Source organism: Lactuca saligna, chromosome 8 (assembly GCF_052625555.1).
Source record: "Lactuca saligna cultivar CGN05327 chromosome 8, ASM5262555v1, whole genome shotgun sequence".
Classification (NCBI taxonomy): Eukaryota; Viridiplantae; Streptophyta; class Magnoliopsida; order Asterales; family Asteraceae; genus Lactuca; species Lactuca saligna.
In genome coordinates, this window is record NC_136424.1 from 194,714,752 (window position 1) to 194,735,276 (window position 20,525).

General features: G+C 35.4%; 1 protein-coding gene across 1 annotated transcript; it reads right to left on the reverse strand.

Moving 5' to 3' along the window:
* Positions 1-18,058: 18,058 nt before the first annotated feature.
* On the reverse strand, positions 18,059-20,199 carry LOC145012275 (putative polyol transporter 4). Its single transcript, XM_078971066.1, has 2 exons — positions 19,800-20,199; positions 18,059-19,608 (listed from the first exon to the last, which is right to left on the reverse strand). The coding sequence occupies exons 1-2, from the start codon at positions 20,005-20,007 to the stop codon at positions 18,236-18,238; spliced, it is 1,581 nt and encodes a 526-aa protein (XP_078827192.1). The 5' UTR covers positions 20,008-20,199; the 3' UTR covers positions 18,059-18,235.
* Positions 20,200-20,525: the final 326 nt, after the last annotated feature.

Below are 20,525 nucleotides of genomic sequence, written 5' to 3' on the forward strand. Positions count from 1 at the left end.
AAATAGCTGGCTCCCTGGAGTTGATCGAAGAGATCATCTATTCGCGGAAGGGGATATCTATTCTTTATGGTCAACTTGTTCAGCTCACGGTAGTCAATACACATCCGGAAGGATCCATCTTTCTTCTTGACAAACAATACCGGAGCTCCCCAGGGTGAGGAACTCGGTCTAATGAATCCTTTACTGAGTAACTCATTGAGTTGGCTGGATAACTCCTGCATTTCTGTTGGAGCTAAGCGATACGGAGACTGCGTTATGGGGGTAGCTCCAGGAATTAGGTCAATGTGGAACTCGACCTGACGCTCAGGAGGAATTCCTGGAAGCTATTCGGGAAAAACATCAGGAAAGTTACAGAGTTCGAGGGATGCTCACGAGGTCTTTAACTTCCTGTTTCTCGTTGATTACATGGGCTAAGAATGCAATGCACTCGTTTCGCAGGAGTTTTTGAGCTTTGATGCAGGAAATGATGCGAAGATTGGAGCTGATTTTATCGCCATAGATTACGAGAGTCTGTCCCGAAGGAAGGTTGAGACGGATGGCTTTTTCGAAACAAAGGATATCTGCATGATTGGGACTCAACCAATCCATGCCAATGATAACATCAAAGCTCTTAATGGATATTGGCATAAGATCGATAGGAAATGAGTGGTCGTTCAGGGTAAGGGTACAACCTATGAATACATCGCTAGCACTTTCTTTTTCACCGTTAGCCATCTCGATGGTAAACGTTTATGTTAGTGGTTGGGGATTATGTTTTAGGTTATGTTTGAATTGATGACTAACAAAACTCCATTCAACACCCGAATCAAAAAGAATACTAGCATATGAGTTGTCGAGAAGGAACGTACCCGAGACAACAGTTGGATCGGCGACTGCTTCCTCCCATCCCATGGATAGGACTCTTCAGGTATTATCAGTTGTTGACTTCTTGGGGCAGTTCCTTTTAAAGTGCCCAACCTCTCCACAGTTATAGCAGGCTTAACCAACGCCTGCTCCAGATGATTGATTGGCCAATTGTGTCGGAGCTTTGCAGAATCGGACCATGTGCCCCTTCTTACCACAATTGGTATAAGATAGTTCTCGGCAGGGGTTGGGGTTGTGGTGATATTTGCACTTGTCACACAGAGGAAGATTACCAGCATACCTACTGGTAGGAATTGGAGCTGTGGATCCCACAACAGAAGCAATAGCAACGGGGGTAGTAGCAGCATGGACTGCTACAGTCTGCTGTTTCTTAGAAGATCCTTGGGAGGATTGACCCTTCTTCTTCTTCCAGAACTTTCTCTTCTCACCACTCCTTTGACAGATATATATTCCGAATAAGCGATAAAACATGAAAGAGTTATCAAAGCAAGTAAATTATCGCTAAGGGAATGATCAAGGAATAATGCATGAACGAAGATTTCTACAAAGGATTGGCTCGAGAAATACTCCTATAGTATTTCATGATTTGCTTACGACATTGGCTCGACGTTTGTGGTATTAGGGTAAGTTTTAGGCATGATGCATACCACAGTCATCCCCAAGCACATGTTGGCCATGTCTCGAATGAATATAGTTGGCCAGGCTATATTGATCCTAGACACGACTACATAACTGCCCACGTTTAACCGCAGAACACAACACCCATTTACTTATGTTTTGTTCTACTTGTAGTTACGGATCTCGACGGTTCGGTATACTTGTATACTTTTGAAAATACTTATAGTTTGAATATACTTTTAATTCAGAGCACTTAGGCCCTTTAGTGTTTATAGTTTTATACCATGTAAGGTTTGGTATACTTTATTCACTATAAACAGGGCTCCGATACCAATCTTTCACACCCAAAAAACCGAAGGCGGAAACATTTCCAGGGTTGACTCCACATTGTGTATCAAATCCAATGCACATAGTAAGTAAAGTAAAACAATCATTACATTACATATAGAAAAGTTTACATTTATTTCAAAAGTAAAGTTATACAAGTGATACATAGTATATATGAACAAAATGAAACGGGTCTTCTAAGTACTCCGTCATCAATCAAAAGGATCTTCGGGTACCTGTCTAACGCTGACCTGAGAATACAAGCGGTTTGAAAATCAGCATAACGCTGGTGAGTTCATAAGTGGTTTTGTTATGTGAAAATGTACGAGTTTCCTTTATGGTTTCTGAAAATGTTACGATCCAAGAAAATCCCATATTTTCTTAAAAGTGGTGTTTGGTTAACTGTTAGGTTACACTGTTCTAGTTATGTTCAACTGAAATCCCAGGAAAATCCCATATTTTCCTAATATGAAAGATGTATACTGAAAACCTGGTTATCCTTGTAATGTACGTGTTTACCAAACCGAAATGTAATGTAAAAGATGTACTCTGAAAGATGTATTAGTTTTAACACGTTTATAAAACTAACATATACCAAGTAAAATAGTTACTTAACCCATTATTACTATTATGTAAATCTCTGTTATCCAAATTGCAAGTTCCATAACCATACAATAGACTAATTAGGGCAATAAATAGTCCATCACCCTATATGACTTTCGTCACCCTTGAACCTTTCGGTTCGGCTGTAGCTAGCAGCCAGGTGCGGGGTAGTCAGTCCCGTATAGATCTATACACTAAAGTCATGCTCCATATCTAAGAGATTCTGGTTACGAGGGCGGTCCTCCACTCGCGTATCTCTGTCGAGTGTTCACCGAGGACGTGCCTCCAATTATAGGATTAACAAATTTACTATTAATAATACTTAAAGATCAATTGACTATCCTCCACTTGCGTATCTCTGTGAAGTGTTACAAAGGACAAAACCATGATCAAATGTTATGCTTTTAACTGTTATATTGTGGGAAAACATTTGTGAAAATATAAATACAACAATTTATAATGTAATTCACAAATAACATGATAGTGTGTCCTGTAAGTTCAAACGGTTGTTTGTTACGACTGTCAGTGTTAAAATCATATATAATATGAAACATAATGTATATAAAAAAAGTTTTGAGTACAAGTGTCGCTTGTACTTTGCTTGTATTCCCCCTGAAAACAGTGAAAACAGTGCAAATGGGTAGGGGTATGAACTCACCAGACGAGAAGGCGCAACTGTTTCGGACACTAAACGTTGGTTTGGGGCTTGATTACATGCGAGGTTCCTATGTAATAAGAAATAGTATCCAAAGCTATCTAATTAGACTTTAAAACACTAATTAGATATGATAATACACTCCAATGAGAGAAAACACTTCAAAACAAGTGTTTGGAGTAACCCGGGTGACATCTACGGACGTGTAATGATGCGTGGGACTTGGGAAGTGAGTTTACTCTTCAAGAGTAAACTCCTTAGGGAGTTTCCAGCCACATACCCCATACATACATGATTTCACGGCCGTGAACTCATGATTGGGTGTTTTGGGGTGCTAAATGGCTTAAATGCACATGGTAAATGTTGGAATGGATTTTTCTAAAGCCTTGGGATGGATTAAGCTCACTTAAGGACCATTTATTGGAGTTTATGGCAGTAAACGTGGATTTTACGGCCGTAAACTCCCCCATGCCCAATTCTTAATTCATTTGGTGAGGCTAGGACAATCACAAGTGATTATAACTAATTTTCCAAGCCTTGGCATGAGTTTTGGGCATCATTTGACACATAAAGAGGAGTTTACGGCCCTGGAACTTGTCTTTGGGGTGTCATGGATGTAAACTCTCATTTGGAGGGTGTTTGACATGTTTAAGGTCCCCAAACTATTTTTAGATGGTTCTAGGATTTATTCCAAGGCTATTGGTGGAGTTATATGGCTTTTGAACATGTTTGAATGAGTTTACTCCCCATGAATGAGGAGTTTATGGCCCAAGCTTGTTCTTGGGCAGTAAACTCATTTTTACTCTTCAAAAACCATGCTTAATGTGTTCTAAGTCCGAATTGGTAAGCCATATAGTTGTATCTAAGTCCTAATGTTGGTTTGGAGGGGTTAAATTGCTCAAAAACCCAAATATTAAGTGTTTACGGCCCAAGCATTCTCCTTTGCCATAAACACATGTTCCAGGTCCAAAATGATAGTTTAAACACGAATTTGAAGGCCTAAGAGGTTATACAACAAGCTAGGGATGTTACCTCGAAGATTTGGAGCCTTAAATCAATGTTTTGGACCTTGAATCTTTGGTTGAGGAGAGAGGTTGGAGAGAGAGTAGTGAGAGAGCAAAAGCTTCAAATGGAAGCTTAAACATCTTTAAATAGTGTCTAGGTTTTGTACATGGTGGAATTCTACCCGATACCAGCGTTATACGGTGCTTTTGGTCGTACCCGAGTTAGTTACCGTAACCCGATATGGTCGATTCTAAAATGTTTCCAATTATTAATATGAAGTGCTAATGTGAGTTCTAAACATGTTTAGACACTCATTAAGTCATAATAGAAGTCCCACAACTATGAACTAATTAAATGATGTAACGGAAACGAATCGAAAAATGATGAATATATTAACGAAAATGGGTTACAATTGATGAAGCAAACTTCGGGTTGTCACACGTAAACTCATGAGGCCGTAAACCCATGGGTCATGAACTCATAGGGATTTTACACTTGGGCCGTAAACCCATGGGCCGTGAACTCATGGGGAGTTTACACTTGGGTTGTAAACTCCAAGGTGACGCCCTAGAACCCTTAGATGCAACCCTTTATACTTATAACACATGAATCAAAGTGTTTTCCATGTTCTAGGGTGTCTATACTTGCTTAATTAGTTGTTTAATCACTAATTAGATGCATATGTGTGTCCATATTTACTAACTAGGATCTGTGTGTGCTAAAGTTTTCACTTGACACCTACCGTCCTATACCACTTGTTCATCCAATCGACTCACTACAGGTGAGTTCATATCCCTTAATCAACTTTTTAAATGATTTTAAATGCTTTTATGGGGGGATACAAGTTGACACATTATAGTTATTATATCAATCAGATGTGATTAATAACTATCAAACGAATGGATTTACTATGCTTTTAACTGTTTTATCAAGCAAACTACTTCAAACTATTTATCAAACTCTTCTACATGTTCAACTCTTTACCAAACTCACTATTATATGCCAAACCTTTTCTTTTACAGCTTTCAAACTCATATATTGTCAAAACCATGTCTAATACATATATAGTTATATAAGTAAGGTTTGAAGGACTTAGGACTGATAACTCACTTTATTTCCTGTACCATGTTTGGTTGTGGACTTAGAGTACACTGTTGTTTGTCCGAGTGTCGTTAGATCCTTAGGTATATATTATGTGTATATGTATAGATATAAAGGCTTTTATCTCAGTTCAATACACTCAGTTATACAAATAAATCTATTAGTAAACTATAATAGCTATAGTTTAGGAAGTCAATACTCACTATTTCTAATACAGTGAAACATACAAAGTGTCAGTTAATACATGAGTCAATACATACTGTTATGAGAAACATAATGAATATACTATAAAGAGAAACAGATGGAGAATACTATAATGAGAAACAATACATACACTACACTATACAAGAGAACATACTACATACAAGACATAGAGAACATACAATACACTAGTATATACAATACATACATACTATAACATAAATGTGAGCCACTACTTCGGGGCATGGCATCTCTGCCATGGCTCGTTTTGTAACTAGAGTCTTCTGAAGGGAGAGCATGAATTCGTGTATAGATCTATACTAGGCTAACCATCCTACACCTTGTTGCTAGCTACAGTGGGACCTGCAGCTCTTCGGGTGAAGAATGTCATACCATTTCGACGTCTTCGAGCGCCGTGTTTTACTAGGTCGATCGAGTATGGTTACAATCATATCACAATATACCTTCTTTAATAACCAGTTTAAGGTAGTTAGTATAGCAATAGTCACTATAATACAACACTACAGGACTATATTATTTTCCCATTGCATTCACACTATGATCTCCTCACATAAATGGTAGTGTATAAACTTTATCTTGTTAATGATAGTCACACTTGGGAAAATTACACACTTTTGCGAGAAACAAACTTACAAAACAGTCAGGCCTTGGTAGAAGGCTACTTTTAGTGGAAAATATAGGATTTTCTAGGAGATACAAAGATTCACAAGCTTTTACTACAAAAATTTACGAACTCATACTTCAAACTCTGTTACAAACATTTTGATACAATCAATGACACTAAAATGCTTATGAACTCACCAGCTTTAAAGTTGATAAACTCTTTCAAAATAACTTGTATTCTCAGGTCATCAGTAGACAGGTACCTATGCCAGCTTTTGAGACGATGGAGCACAATCAAGACTCATCTTTTATTTTGATTCATCTTTTTGGTGTCTTATAAACTATAAAGAACACCTGTATTAAAATACATTATTAATGTAATGGATGATTTTGTTTGCTTGTTTACTATTATTCTGTGTTGTGATACTGTACATGACGTCCTCCACCCCAGAACGATTTCCGTCGTTCCGGTTTTGGGGTGTGACAATTACGCTCCCACTAGCTTTGACAGATACTCGGAAATTAGTTGGAGTTCTAGAAATCAGTACCCTTTGACTTTCTCATAGAAGTACAAATTCCTATTTCACGATGCTTTGTCAAGCCTCTAATTAGGCTTTTTAAGCTTATGCACTTTATCTGGATAGTGTATGAGCTCAACATCTTTCAAGACGTGATAAACATATCTCCTGAAAGTTTAAACAATTTCTTGTCATTCCTCAAAATTTGAAATATAAAGAGGGATGTTGTAATCATATTATGAAATTCAGAATGCAATTAACACAAACAATATCCATGTTGATCTTTATTATATCCTTAAAATATATCAACGAAAGTGTTTCCTCATAATCATTTTCATGAACTAGAGCGAAAACGTTTATCACCTAGATTTGAAGGTACATATGTCCCCTTCATGTAGAAATTTATTTTTCAAAATATAGTCATAATACAAGGTTTAGGACTAACCAAAATCACATTTAGTTCTCCTTTATGGGCTGAACTTTGCTTAATCTAATTTTATTTCCTTATGGAAGATCAGAAGCCTACCAACACTTCCATGTTGTTAGCAACTCACCCATATTGATCAATGTACTTTCACTGACCAACGTGCTTAGCCTTTTTAAGCTAACTAAAAAACATAGAACTCATAGGGGTTGCCAACTCAACTAGAAGTGCACGGAAATTAAAATGTGTCAATAAACACAACATGTTATCAACCTCAGGTCGCGTGTTAGTGATAATTAAAAGGATCATTGTCGGTTGACTCTTGAAACTCTCAAGATCAATATGACTCCCACTAAATTCTTAACATATGAGTTTTTCTCATAAAAAAACATTCCTTAAAGAGCTAAAACAAATATTCAAAAGTCCATACGGCTTTTTGACAAGAAAACACTTCATAGAATAGGTCTCAACTAGTATTTCGATCAACAAAACATCACAACTCCAATTCCAAATGTGCTAGAGTAAGAAAACATTATTACTCCACATTTTACAAGGTGTTGTTATCCTTATTAGTTTTTAAAATGAGTTTGAAGATATGAATCATTCTTATTAGAACATGATAATAAAGCGTTGTCTTTTCCTTTCAGATTGAAGAATCTTTTATCTTTCTGCTTGACAGATTCTTCTATTCGTTATGTTGTGCTTTGAACTTTTCAAAAGTATCAGAATTTTTCTTAATCTTATAAACAAAAACACATTTACTGAAGTGGCAGTAAAGCATGATGAATAGAGTGATCGTCCCTAGTGGTGGATCTTAAAAGTCCATATCAACAGATATTAGATCCATTAGTCCTTCACTTGCATCACATAAACATGTGAACACCGAATTATTCATATTTTTCAATGAAATTAATTCTCATACATCATGCAATTCGAATTGTATGGCTCCGGATTTCTATCCAATTGAAACGTGGTGATGAGATTCCTTTTCACTTGGTCAAAAAATGACAATGCCACAAATACGTTATACAAAAATCAATATCCACTATTAACATTACTATTATTAGAAACATAACTAAAACTTTCATAAATTCCATTGCATGGAAATAACGCAACTTCATAAACCAAAACTTCATTTTATTGCTAAATCGAAAATTGGAACTTATCCTTAAAATTCATGAAATGAATAACTAAATCTATAGACATTTTTGAAGGGAAATAAGAATCTATTAAATTTTCCTAACTCCCTAGTAGTAGCTCCAAATTCTGACCATTGAACCATGTGACTAGATTCCATTTCCATTGAACAGATTTAGCTCACTTCATTTAAGATTCCTTCTTCCTTTTAGATCCTGCAATACCATCACAGTTTGATCGTCACATTATGTATCAGGAATCTAAGAATAGGCACTTATAAAGGAATGAAGTTAGATAATGGATGTACATGAAGTAGAGTCATACGAATTAAATTTACCATCTTTGAGATCCTTTAGGTACTTTTGGCAGATTTGTAACCTGTGTCCCTTCAATTGGAAATAGAAAAAAATGGACTCTTTGGGTTTAACACACGGAACGATCCTGGAACAAGCCTTTCTCTTAACCATACGATCAAGTGGTCTGACCCTAGACAACCCCTTTCCACTGGGAAGAGAAATATTTTCTACAACACCAATGTCACCATTACCAATGTCTATGGAAACCTTAGAATCAAACCCTTGAAGCATTTATGCTTCGGATTTGTTCTTAAGCATTTCTACCTCAACAACCATCAATATTTGGGTCAGACCAATTAGGGTCATGTCGAGATTCCTCATATGAAAGCTCTCAATAAACTGACCATATGACTTAAGAAGCGAGATAAGAACCGAATTGATGGCTTTCTCCCTTGGAAATACGACACCCATCCTATCTAAATTGTCAATGTACAACTTCATTTTCAGAACGTGCACACACACAAAATTTCCATCTTCATGTTTACATGCCAAAAGGGCTTGATTTGTTTCATATCTTTCAATTCGTGACGTTGGGAGAGTCACAACAGGAGGATGTAGAAGAGTTGAAGAGAGATTATGTCCAGTTCCATCATTTACTAAGGAATGGAAAATAATTTCACTTTCAAATGAAATTGGAAGAGCATCTCTAGAAGATTGAGGAAAACCATTTCCATAAGAAAGAGGAAGACCATTATTATCTTGATTTGGCATCTAGAATTTAGAGAATATAGAATTCAATTTAGTTGATTTTAATCCTTAATTATTAACCCATAATTAAATTAAGGCTAGGATCCATATTTTTAATTCGACCTTTGAAGAGTGATGTTGTTATCAAATTGGAATCTAGTTTAGGTAGGTAGAGTTATCTCACCAATTTCAATCATATGAAACTCCTAGATCTTTTGAGATTCATTGAATCTTATCAATGGTATCTTTAATATCGATTGAGCTCTTACGAATTGTGACTGGGATCCCAATGATCACAATTAAGATGTGAATAACTGTCCAAACCTACTCAAACACCCTCAATCGATTTATGATCTCCCATTGATGTGTCGATTAACCACACATGCTCCGTCATCAATTATAAACATGATTTGTTTCATTATTTCACATTTATAGTACGGAATTAGCGTGCCGGTTAACCACACACGCTCCACCAACGACTTATAAGGAAACAATGTGCGTTTTCATGGATTAGCATGCAATTTCACATTTTTCCTAAAATAACTAGAGTAGAATTTATAAGAGGTTTAGTTACTTTATATTATCATACTTTTAAGAGGTTATGTCCTATCAAATCCGTTCGGCTAACAACCCTCAACCATACAAGGGAGCAGTGGGTGAGAGTGGACAACTATTCAATGGTCATTTTATAGGCCGTTTCCTTATACCTCCTTTAGAGCATGGCTTTGTGAATGAGGTGTACTAGTAGTTTGACTGACTTGTCTTATACATATATTATATTAAACTTTTAATCATATATATATATATATATATATATATATATATATATATATATATATATATATATATATATAGGCTTAGGTTATTATGTTCAAAGTAATTATTGTGTTATTGTATGCATAAATGTGGACCAATCATTTTACTTATTTTAAGAAAGTGATTAATACATATTATTGAATTAAATATAATTGAAAAAAAAATCATCTAGTTTAACTAGAAGAGTATTTTAGTCAATTAACATAGATTTAATAAAGGAAATTTGCATATTTTAAGGGATCATAGATTCTATTAATTTTAAAAATCCGATTTTACAAATTATAAGGTTTTTAATTCAGACATTCTGATAGAATATGTTTGACTATGTTCAAAAATAAAAATATTTTTGAACCATAAAATAATAATAATATTCTTGAACATATTTCTTAATCATGACTTTAAAAATTTCTTGTAGAATAAAAAAATTCTCGAACCATCAATTGCAGAATTAAAACAAAAATTACATTAATTCTTATAGAATACATATAACAATTGCTAAAGAATTATATTTATTGTTAAAGAATAAAACTAAAAAAAATTTCAAATTTGGAAAAAAAAAAACATCAAAATCTAACAAAGACACTAATACATTCTAAAATATTAATGTTGCTAAGAGGCATCGTTCAAATTTAGTATATGTTCATGATTATCATAAAAAACATTCTTTTCTAGATAGAATACTATAAACGAAGAAATATCATTCAATTGAAGCATTTTAGCGAGCACTTGGTGTGCATTAAAACAACTTTCAATTTCGGATTAACAACATACAAAAATCGTTCATACCATATGAGCCTTCACATAAATGAATAACATTATTCCAAGATTTTGTAACTGTCAAATACCAAATGCAATTAAAAATTCACCTGTGCAGGATACACCTGGCCTCCTGTAACATATTGTATGGTAAAGTAAACATAAAGAAAGCAAAAGCAGTTAGTTCCATCCAAACTCAAATTATAAAAAGGAATCATAAAAACAACAAAAAAATCTCTACCTTTAGATGGAGCAGCCGATTGTGATAACCCCCCCCCCCTCCCCTCCACCTTCTTCTTCGTCGTCTGCAACGACCACACACTCTAGTGTGGTGTTTTCTTCTTGTTCTGTCGATCAAAGCACAAAACATACACCACCCCCAAATCACTACTTCTAAGAAACAGAAGTTAACGCAGCTAGAGGATGCTAGAACAAAAAAAAAGCTAATTACTTCCTTCTTCATTACCTGTGAATCAACAAACCCAAATTCCCTTCATTTTCATTGATTTCCCAGCAAACCGAAACACCCCAACGATTTCTATCAAACAAAAAAACAAAATCCCAAAAGAAATTTTTACCTGTGGTTGATTTGGAACTGTCAAAATAAGGAAACATTGTGATCTTCGAGAAAACACCACCGAGGTTCTCACCTGCGACGAATGGCTGTCATCGGACCCCTATTTCCCCTCGTTTTCTTCCTTCTCTGTTGTTCCCATCGAACACAAAGTCGCTCCTCGCGAATCGACCGACTATGCACCACCTGTGAGATTTGTTTACTTCGGCCTTCTTTGTGCTCTGCGACAACCAAGGAACCGGAGGCAACACCGACGAGCCTTCGCTTTTCTCTCAATTCATTTGTCTGCTTGCAGATGTTCTTCCCTTGCTTGTTCAACAAATGACGACGGGATGCGATTTAAACCTAATCCCTTGTAAAATCTTTTAAAAATAGCAAAAATACACTCAATATTAAACCTTTCCCCCATCGATTATTTTTGGATGATCAGTGAGGGTTTCCAAACACGATCTGAATGCGTCAATACCCTGTAGGATGTTTGGGCTTTATCGGGTCGGAGATTGAGGAAGACATGCTTATTTATTTAGGATATAAGTCAATACCATGATTATAGGGATTATTTTTGGAAGTTACTAAACAAATTACTAAATTACCCTTATTTATTTATTTTATTATTTAATTTTGATTGGCCCACATTGATGCATACAATAACACAATAATTACTTTGAATACCTGAACCTAGCTCTCTCTCTCTCTCTCTCTCTATATATATATATATATATATATATATATATATATATATATATATATATATATATATATATATATATATATATATATATATAAGGTGTATTTTAAACTTTTCAAAATATTAGGATTTAAAATTAATCTTTCGAATTAAACAATTAATAACAATTAATTTTAAATAAAATAATGATTTAATCTTTTATCTTAATTAAACAATTAATTAAATAAATTTAAATCATATTATTTACCAATTAAATAATTTAATTTCATGGATTAAATAATTATTTACCAATTAAACAATTAATTTAAATAATTCAACTTTAATCCTAATCCCTTATCCTTCTTTTGATCAATTTATTTTAGTACACAATCAACTAGAAAACATATGGCTCTCATACCACTAATGGGTTTTCAAGGTTATAAACGAAAATTACATGTGGTGGAAAAAACACTTCAACCCTTAAGTTCACATGCAACCTAGAAAGGATCTATGTTTTCTCTATTGATATCAACTAACTCTAAATATCGAGAAACCGTAAGAGAGAGGCTATGAAATAGAAATTCACACAAAATTAGCGTTACATACCTTTTTATTATTATTGTAAATAATCAAAGTAGAGTCCCTCTTCTAGATTTTGGAAAGCTGGCACCAAAAGAAAGGATGCCTCTATTGGCTTGTACCCAAAAACCTAGTAGGAAGAAGACTTGAGGAGAGAGGTGGCCTGAGCATAAATTCAGCTCTATGAAAGAAAGTAAAGGTGGGACAAAAATAGGCACCCACGGTGCCCTATTTATACTTGCGTAAGGAAACTCCCATGGAAACCAAAGAGTACTTGAATGATTAATTCTAATTAATCCTAGAATTAAATCCAAATTAATTCTAATTAATCAATTAATCACTAGATTAGCAAGGAAATTCTTACCAAAAATCCAAGGACCAACTTGAAGGAATTAATTCTTGGAAGATTTGCCATTGCTCTTGAGAGAAGAAGATGAATGATGATGATGATGGTGAGTGAAAAGGCCTTCTTGGTCGAAGAAAAATATAGGAGGGGAGGGGTGGGGTAGGGTGTGGTGAGGTGATGGTTGATTGGTTACATGTTTGATAATATGTTTTGTGGGAAGTTGTAGTAAGATTTAACTCATTTTGGGGCTTTCCATGCACCCAAAATCAACCCTTTTATCCTTTATAAAAACTAAGTGTTTTTATAAAAAGATGGGTGTTTTAGAAAAGAAAAAAAAAGGTAAAGTAATGTCTAATTACCTAATTTGAATTATACAAATTTAAATAATTATAAAGGAAGTATTATCAATAAAGATAATAACACAATGTGTTGAAGATATTATTTATACCAAAATAATATATGTTGGAATTATCGAAATTAACGTTGCTAAGCCAAAAGTAGGATTTTTATTCAATAATTGGCAAAAGGAGAGGTCTTTCATATTAATACTTGTAGGTTGTACATTAGGAAACATCAAGATTTTCTAAAATTCTAATACGGTCGAGTTGACTTTTGTTGACTTGTTGACTTTTGTTGGATCCAAAATTAACAGTTGTCACAACTATAGGGTGTTTTAAAAAAGACAACCTTTGAAGCCTTTGGACTCTTTTGGATTTGTGGTTTTGAAGTAGATGGAAAGAACAAGAAGCTTGATCATCTCTACAAGAAATCCACCAACAAGAATAAGATACCAAAAATGCTAGTTTTCTTCTTTTATTTCTTTTTTCTTTAAGCCTTTAAATGCTTAACAAATAAGCTCTAAAAAGGAATACATAAAAGCACCAAAAGTAAAGCACCAACTTCAAAAGAGAGATAACTCCAAGATCTTAGATGCTCATGGTTTTGGGAGACAATCGAAAAAAGTTAGAGACCAAACAACTAGCAACATTTTCATGCAAAAGACTCTATTTTTGTATCCCATTCAAAGTAAAGCCTTTTGAATATAATGCTCTAAAGTATTGGCTACTAATAGGATCATGGGAAACAAGAGAGAGTGAAGGTTGACAAGCAACCTCCACTCTTCATCATACTTTCGGGCATAAGGCCCTAAAGACGACAAACAATGTTTCTTGGACACTTTGGTTAACCATGATTAAATCAAATTACTTACTCTACCATAGTTAAAAGACTAACTTTGTACATGACTTATTATATGATATCATATCATATAATGACTAGTTTCTACTTCTTATAATATTGTTTTCATAAAACAATAATTTTCTCTAATTAAATACAAGAGTTGAATTTATTTCATAATAACCATTTACTTAATAAATCTTTAATAAGTATCAACTTGATTAAGGTGTGACCTTATAGGATTATATCATTAGTAATATCAGTCAATAATAATTCTTGAGCATCTAGATCCAACAAAAACCACTCCTGGTTAAGGTTTATTCTTTCCTCAACTTGAACTTTAGATATCACTATTTATTATGATGCCAGTTGGTTAAGTTACCCTACTACTAGAAGGTTATGCACATGGTACTTTATTAATCTTGGACGTCATTCGGTTTCGTGGAGAACGAAGAATCAAACAGTGGCATATAGGTCCTCAACAGAAGCATAATATACATCCATGGCTAGCACTATATGTGAAGTTTTATGGCTAAAGTGGCTCTTTTAATACTAAGATGCTGCTATGTGGGTCGTACACCTCTAATGTATGACATTAAAGCTACTAGACACATGTGACAATAGTCAATTTTGGGTAAAGTCAAAGTCAAAACAAAGCCAACGAGTCAAACCGGACGACTCAATTAACCCTTGTATATTAGGGTTTACGTTATGTAATTACTGTACAACTCGCTATTTTAATGAGAAAACATCATTTAGAAAATTCGTGTGTTTAATTTTCCTTAGCCTCGATAGTGCTAAACACTGAACTAAAGAGATAAAACACTATTGCACACTCATCGGGAGTGTGTAGGACACTAAAACATGGCTTAACGGGGTTTACGGACCTTGCATTGCAAAGTCGGATGCTCAAAAAGGTCATAAATGGAACCTCTCTAAATCTCTTTCACTCTATCTCTCTCTCTCCCAAATCTCTCTCAAAAGTTCCCATAACTTTTCGTAATCATTTGGGCCATTCCGACCCTTAACTGGGTCAAAAATCGCTTAAAACAAGGTTAGAACGGGTAAAATACCCTAAAATACCCGAAACCCCTTTACAGGGTCGAAGCCTCTTAGGGCCGAACCCTCTTGGACTGAAAGCCGCATGAACCGAGGCCCTTGGGCAGCCACAGCCATTCGGCTGCAGCCACCGAGCCGAAGCCTAGAGTCGCAGCCGTCAAGCCCGCAGCCACCGAGCCCAGAGCCACCAAATCTGGAACCAAGCCCGCGCATTGAATCACGCCTTCGATCTTCCTTCAAACGAAGCCGCCTGCGGTAGCTGCTCGGACCGCAATCCCCTCTCCCTCGGATCTGCTCCAGCAGCCCATCCACTCCGGTTCCAAGGTTGCTGACGACCGAACCCTCGTCAGACTTCGGATCCTCCTCTTTTCTACCCGGTTTTCGACCCCGAGTCCGTTTTAAGCCCGTTTTTAATTATTTCAATGGGGGATTTTCACCCAAACTTATATTTTGACATATAAGGTCCCATATATTCATAAATTTAGCATATTTTTAAGGAAATCCTTATTTAAGAATAAAATCCATTGGATAAGATTTTATGGTTGAGTGTTGACTTTGCTTTACCTTATGACACAAGCAACCACCACCACACCCACTCTATGACAAGCCACACCTCCCCACCTTACCTAGGTCACTTCAATGTCCTTTCCACTCATTTCCCAACCCTCCCCACATCCTTAGGGCTGGAACATACATCTTCTCTCTTCACTTCACTCATTTTCTCTCATTTCACCAAAGATCAAACACAACTTTTCTCTCAAACTTTCTCTCTCAATTTCGGGATTCCAAGGATGATCATCCAGTTTTCTTCCACTCTTGGTAAGTATAATTCATCCTCCTTGTGATTATTACACTTCATTCTACTCCAATCATAGGTTGCTCACACAAATTCCATCACTTTGGTGTTAGATTCTTGAAAATCTTCAAGGCATCTTCATGTGTTCTTGAGTTGAACGCTTCTCTTCTCCAACACTCACACACTGATATCACATAAGGTGAGTTCATACCCCTATATTTTTATTCTTTATTGAGTTTTAAGGAGGGGAATACAAGTTAAAACACCAAGAACATAATTAAAATTCTTCTACCAGCTTTCATCAGAAAAGTTGGGCTCTATTCACGGACTGTTTTGATCAACTTAAACATTTTAGTTTTCAAAATTGTTTTAGGTGAAAGTAGTTCCAGTTCTTAGCTTTAAAATGGTTACTTGCACACCCTCATACGATTTTTCTACAATTTATGGTGATTTTTACCAAACTCTTTTCAAGAACCAATCCGGACCAGTCTGTGATTATGGACGTTTTCACACATGTTGGAGACCACTAAAAATCATAAGAAAATTTATGAACAAACTAGACACGTTTTCCAAACTCCCAGAATTTACAGATTCTGATTTGGACCTGTTATGAATTTTCTATAAATTTTCTAAGAACAGTAATAGAAAATGTTAACAACAGAGAAATGCTATCAATTTCATTTCGCCTTGTAACATGTCGAGCAAGGTGTATATCTTCATGTGAATATATTTTATTCCAATAAATGACATTTTGTCTTAATATACAGACATGCATCCGTTTACAAATGGATTTAGATATATAGAACATAGAATATAACAAATTGTTATAATCAAAGTACATCCAGTACATACAAACATTTGAATAAACTATGTTAAGTATAGTTTATGTACATTACCACTACTACCCTTGTTTTGATAAACTATAATAGGTATAGTTTATGATACATTACATAACAAACTTATACAAAAAGGGTACATTTATAAAAAAGGGATTTTCATTACATTACATGTAAATTTGTTAATGACTTTGTGATACATTGCTTCACATTTCCAATAAGTCTTGTATTGTAACCAGAGTCTTCTGAAGGGAGAGAGTGATAGTTGTATATAGATCTATATTGGGTTTGACAAACCCACACCTGAGATGCATGCAACAGCTAGACCGGCAGGTCTGAGGTGACAAATGTCATAACATTTCCGACGCCTAAAGAACGTCGTTTCAGGCCAACTAGGTCATAGCATGGTTATAATAACTCACAGAAAGTATTAACAAACATAGGAATTTACGGAATTTCACTGAAATCAAAAGCATTTATGTTGATTTAAACTTGCATTATTTACTATAAGTAAGAAAGGTTACTTATACATTTCGGTCTCTGGATATAAGATTACATTACACATTTTAAGGAAAATATCGGATTTTTCTGGAACAAACATTACATTTACAATAGAAAGGCTTTTATCAATTCAAAACAAAAGCTTATGAACTCACCAACCTTTGTGTTGACACTTTTTCAAACAACTTGTATACTTAGGAAATCACTAAACAGGTAATCAAGTGCATTTTGATGATGGAACGTTAAGACGTCAAACTTTTCACATTTTGTCAACATATTGTAATTGATTTGAAAACATGTAATTCATACAATGATTTAACTCTGACAATTATATATATGCTGGTTGTGTTTGCTTGAATTACTATTGCAATTATGGTTATGATATTATACATGAAGTCCTCCACCCCCGGACGTTTCCGCCATTCTTGGTTTGGGGGTGTGACAACACATTGCAGCAAATCCAGTCTGTCATGAACGGACAATATACATTGATATGGACTGTTATTTTGTTCATGAAAGGGTCAATAGTAGGGAGATCAAAATGCTTACTATCCGGTCTGAACTTCAAACAACTGACATTTTACTAAAACACTTGGAGCGGATTGTTTCAAGTTTCTCTGTAGCTAGTTGGGTGTTCGAGATCTACACATTCCAACTTAAGAGGGAGTATTAAGATTATATGCATCTTCGTACTTATCTAGGATTCTATTTTTTCCTAGTATATAATCATCATCCCTATTAAATCGGTTTTTAAATTCAATAACAAGAAAAGTTTTATTAATCTCAAAAGTTTTTAGAAAAAAATGCGGTGTTAATTGAAAAAAACAAAAAATTAATGATTTTTGTGTCATTTACCCATAAAATATAAACATAAACCTACAAATAAATATAAGTATAAACTTAGTATAAGCAAAATTAATGGCCTAAAAAAATCCTAGTTGGCCAAATCACATACGCACTTTCTAAAATTTTGTAACAACAAAATTTAGATAAATTATATTACAAACTTTTAAATAATAAATGACGATTTTTCTTGATTTGGCACCAACCGTTGAGTATCTGATAGCTCTACTTCGTTTTCTAGTGAATCGTGTTCGTTACCGAACAACGACTCGATTTGTTCCAATGATTTTCCTTTCGTCTCAGGAACAAATTTGTAAACGAAAACAACCGATAAAGCAGATACCATGGTGAAAATAAAAAATGTCCCCCACATCGAAATGGCATGAGAAACAGATAAAAATGACATTGCAACAATACCACTACAAACCCTATTCCCTACCGCCCCTAATGAGAATGCTTGTGCCCTTAACCGCAATGGAAATATCTCTGATGTCAAAACTCCGCAAATTGGTCCAATTCCGACCGAAAAGAACGCCACATTCCCGCAAACCAATAGAATCACCAATTCCACTCCGATAGATGTTCCATTAAATAACGAGAGAGCTATCGCCAAACCACACAAACAAAAAGTCATTCCGATGGTGCTCACATATAGTAACGGCTTTCTTCCAACTTTATCGATGACTAAGATCGCCACCATGATAAAGGCAGTTTTCGAGATTCCGACGGCTACGGTTGCGGCTAAAAGCCTTGACTTGTCTTGAAGTCCGGCGGTTTGTAGGATCTCAGGGCTGTAGTACACCGTCGCGTCAATTCCGGTGATCTGTTGGAAACATTGGATTCCGATTCCAGTGAATAACATTCGCCGGACAGATGGCGTCGGAGTTAGCAATTCCCGCCAGACGGCGGTGTCTCCGGTTTTTGCTCCGGCGGATGCTAGTATCTCCGATAGCCGCTCCTCCGCTTCCGAGTCCATTTCATTTGTTTTCATCAAAACCGATCTTGCTTCATCGACTTGGTTTTGCATCACTAACCACCTTGGTGATTCCGGGATTATGAATATTGCAAACGCTATGAAAACAGACGGAAGGATTCCAACTGCAAGCATGATTCGCCAATTTGTGTGGGAAGAAAATCCAGAAAACGCGTAGTTGGATACATAACCTAGTAAAATCCCAAGGTTTATGAAAATTTCCGGAAATGAGGTGAATGAACCTCGAGAGATAGTCGGAGAAATCTCGGCGATGTAGACAGGAGCTATCATGACACCAAAACCGATTCCCACTCCGGCAAGGAGTCGACCAATCATTAGAAATTTGAAAGTAGGAGCGAAGGTCATTATAGCTGCACCAATCTGGAAGATGATTGCAGCAAGACCCATGCTCCATTTCCGGCCAACGGCGTCGGAGACTCTTCCTCCGGCCAAACTACCCAATATGGAGATGACACTTAGGCTACCGATAAGAATCTCTTCCTGAAGCTCTGTGATGTTCAGGTCTTCTTGGATGAATATGATTGCTCCACTCATAACACCTACATCTGTGCATATCAAGAACATTTTGAATCAAGATTCCAAATCTGTATATTTATCTTAATAATAGTAATACCAATGCTTAGACGATGTATTTTTAGGTCAAAATTCAAATACATAAAAAAATGGTTGCTTGCTGAAAATAGTCATTGTACCATAAGCTTTAAAATTAGTACAAAGAGTCGTTTTGGGTATTTACCATAGCCAAGAAGGACATTGTTGAGAGATGCGAAAACAGCACAAGCAAAAACGTACTTTCTGGTTCTCTTGCTTCTTTGTCGCTGTGTCTGATTGTATTGTACAACCTCTGGATCATTATTACCATAATCGGTAAGCTCAGAATCCATTCTTCTGTACTTGTTCTTTGTTCCTTTATTTTCATCATCCCCAGTTTCTTGGACACCCATGTTTCACTATCTCCCAAAGGTACAACTAACTACGCTCCCCGAGGTACAACTGAAGTCATCTAAACTGAAGTCATCTAAAGATGATTCCTTCAAGGGTTCTTCAGTTCTTGTGTTGATGGAGGAAACCTGTTTTGGAATTTGAATGATTCTCCCCTTTAGATCTGATTTGAGCGATAAAAACTAGTTGTTTATTTGTTTATGCAAGTGGGAGATTAGTTTACAAGATTTATTAATCCTTTAACCTTAGAAATTAAAACAGTTGCAAGTTGATAATAAAAAAACACTTAATTAAGTTTTCGATGTGAGATCTAATTTTAAAGATGGAAACTTTTTGTAATCAAGACTCACGAGTTTTAGTTAAGTTTTTTTGTATTTTTGTAAGATAATTTAAATTCGAGTAAATTATAATTTGGTCCTTACATTTTACCAAAAATCATAAGTTATGTTCAAATTTCAAATCATCCCAATGTGAATATGTCTTTAGATTTGCATTTTGTTGCGGGTCTGATACCTTATTT

Bases quoted from the DNA above. Each gene is read 5' to 3' on its own strand.
- LOC145012275 (XM_078971066.1), bottom strand. From the start codon at position 20,007: ATGGGTGTCCAAGAAACTGGGGATGATGAAAATAAAGGAACAAAGAAC. The intron at 19,609-19,799 runs GTAAATACCCAA...TGATATGCACAG, and splicing joins CAATGTCCTTCTTGGCTATG to ATGTAGGTGTTATGAGTGGA.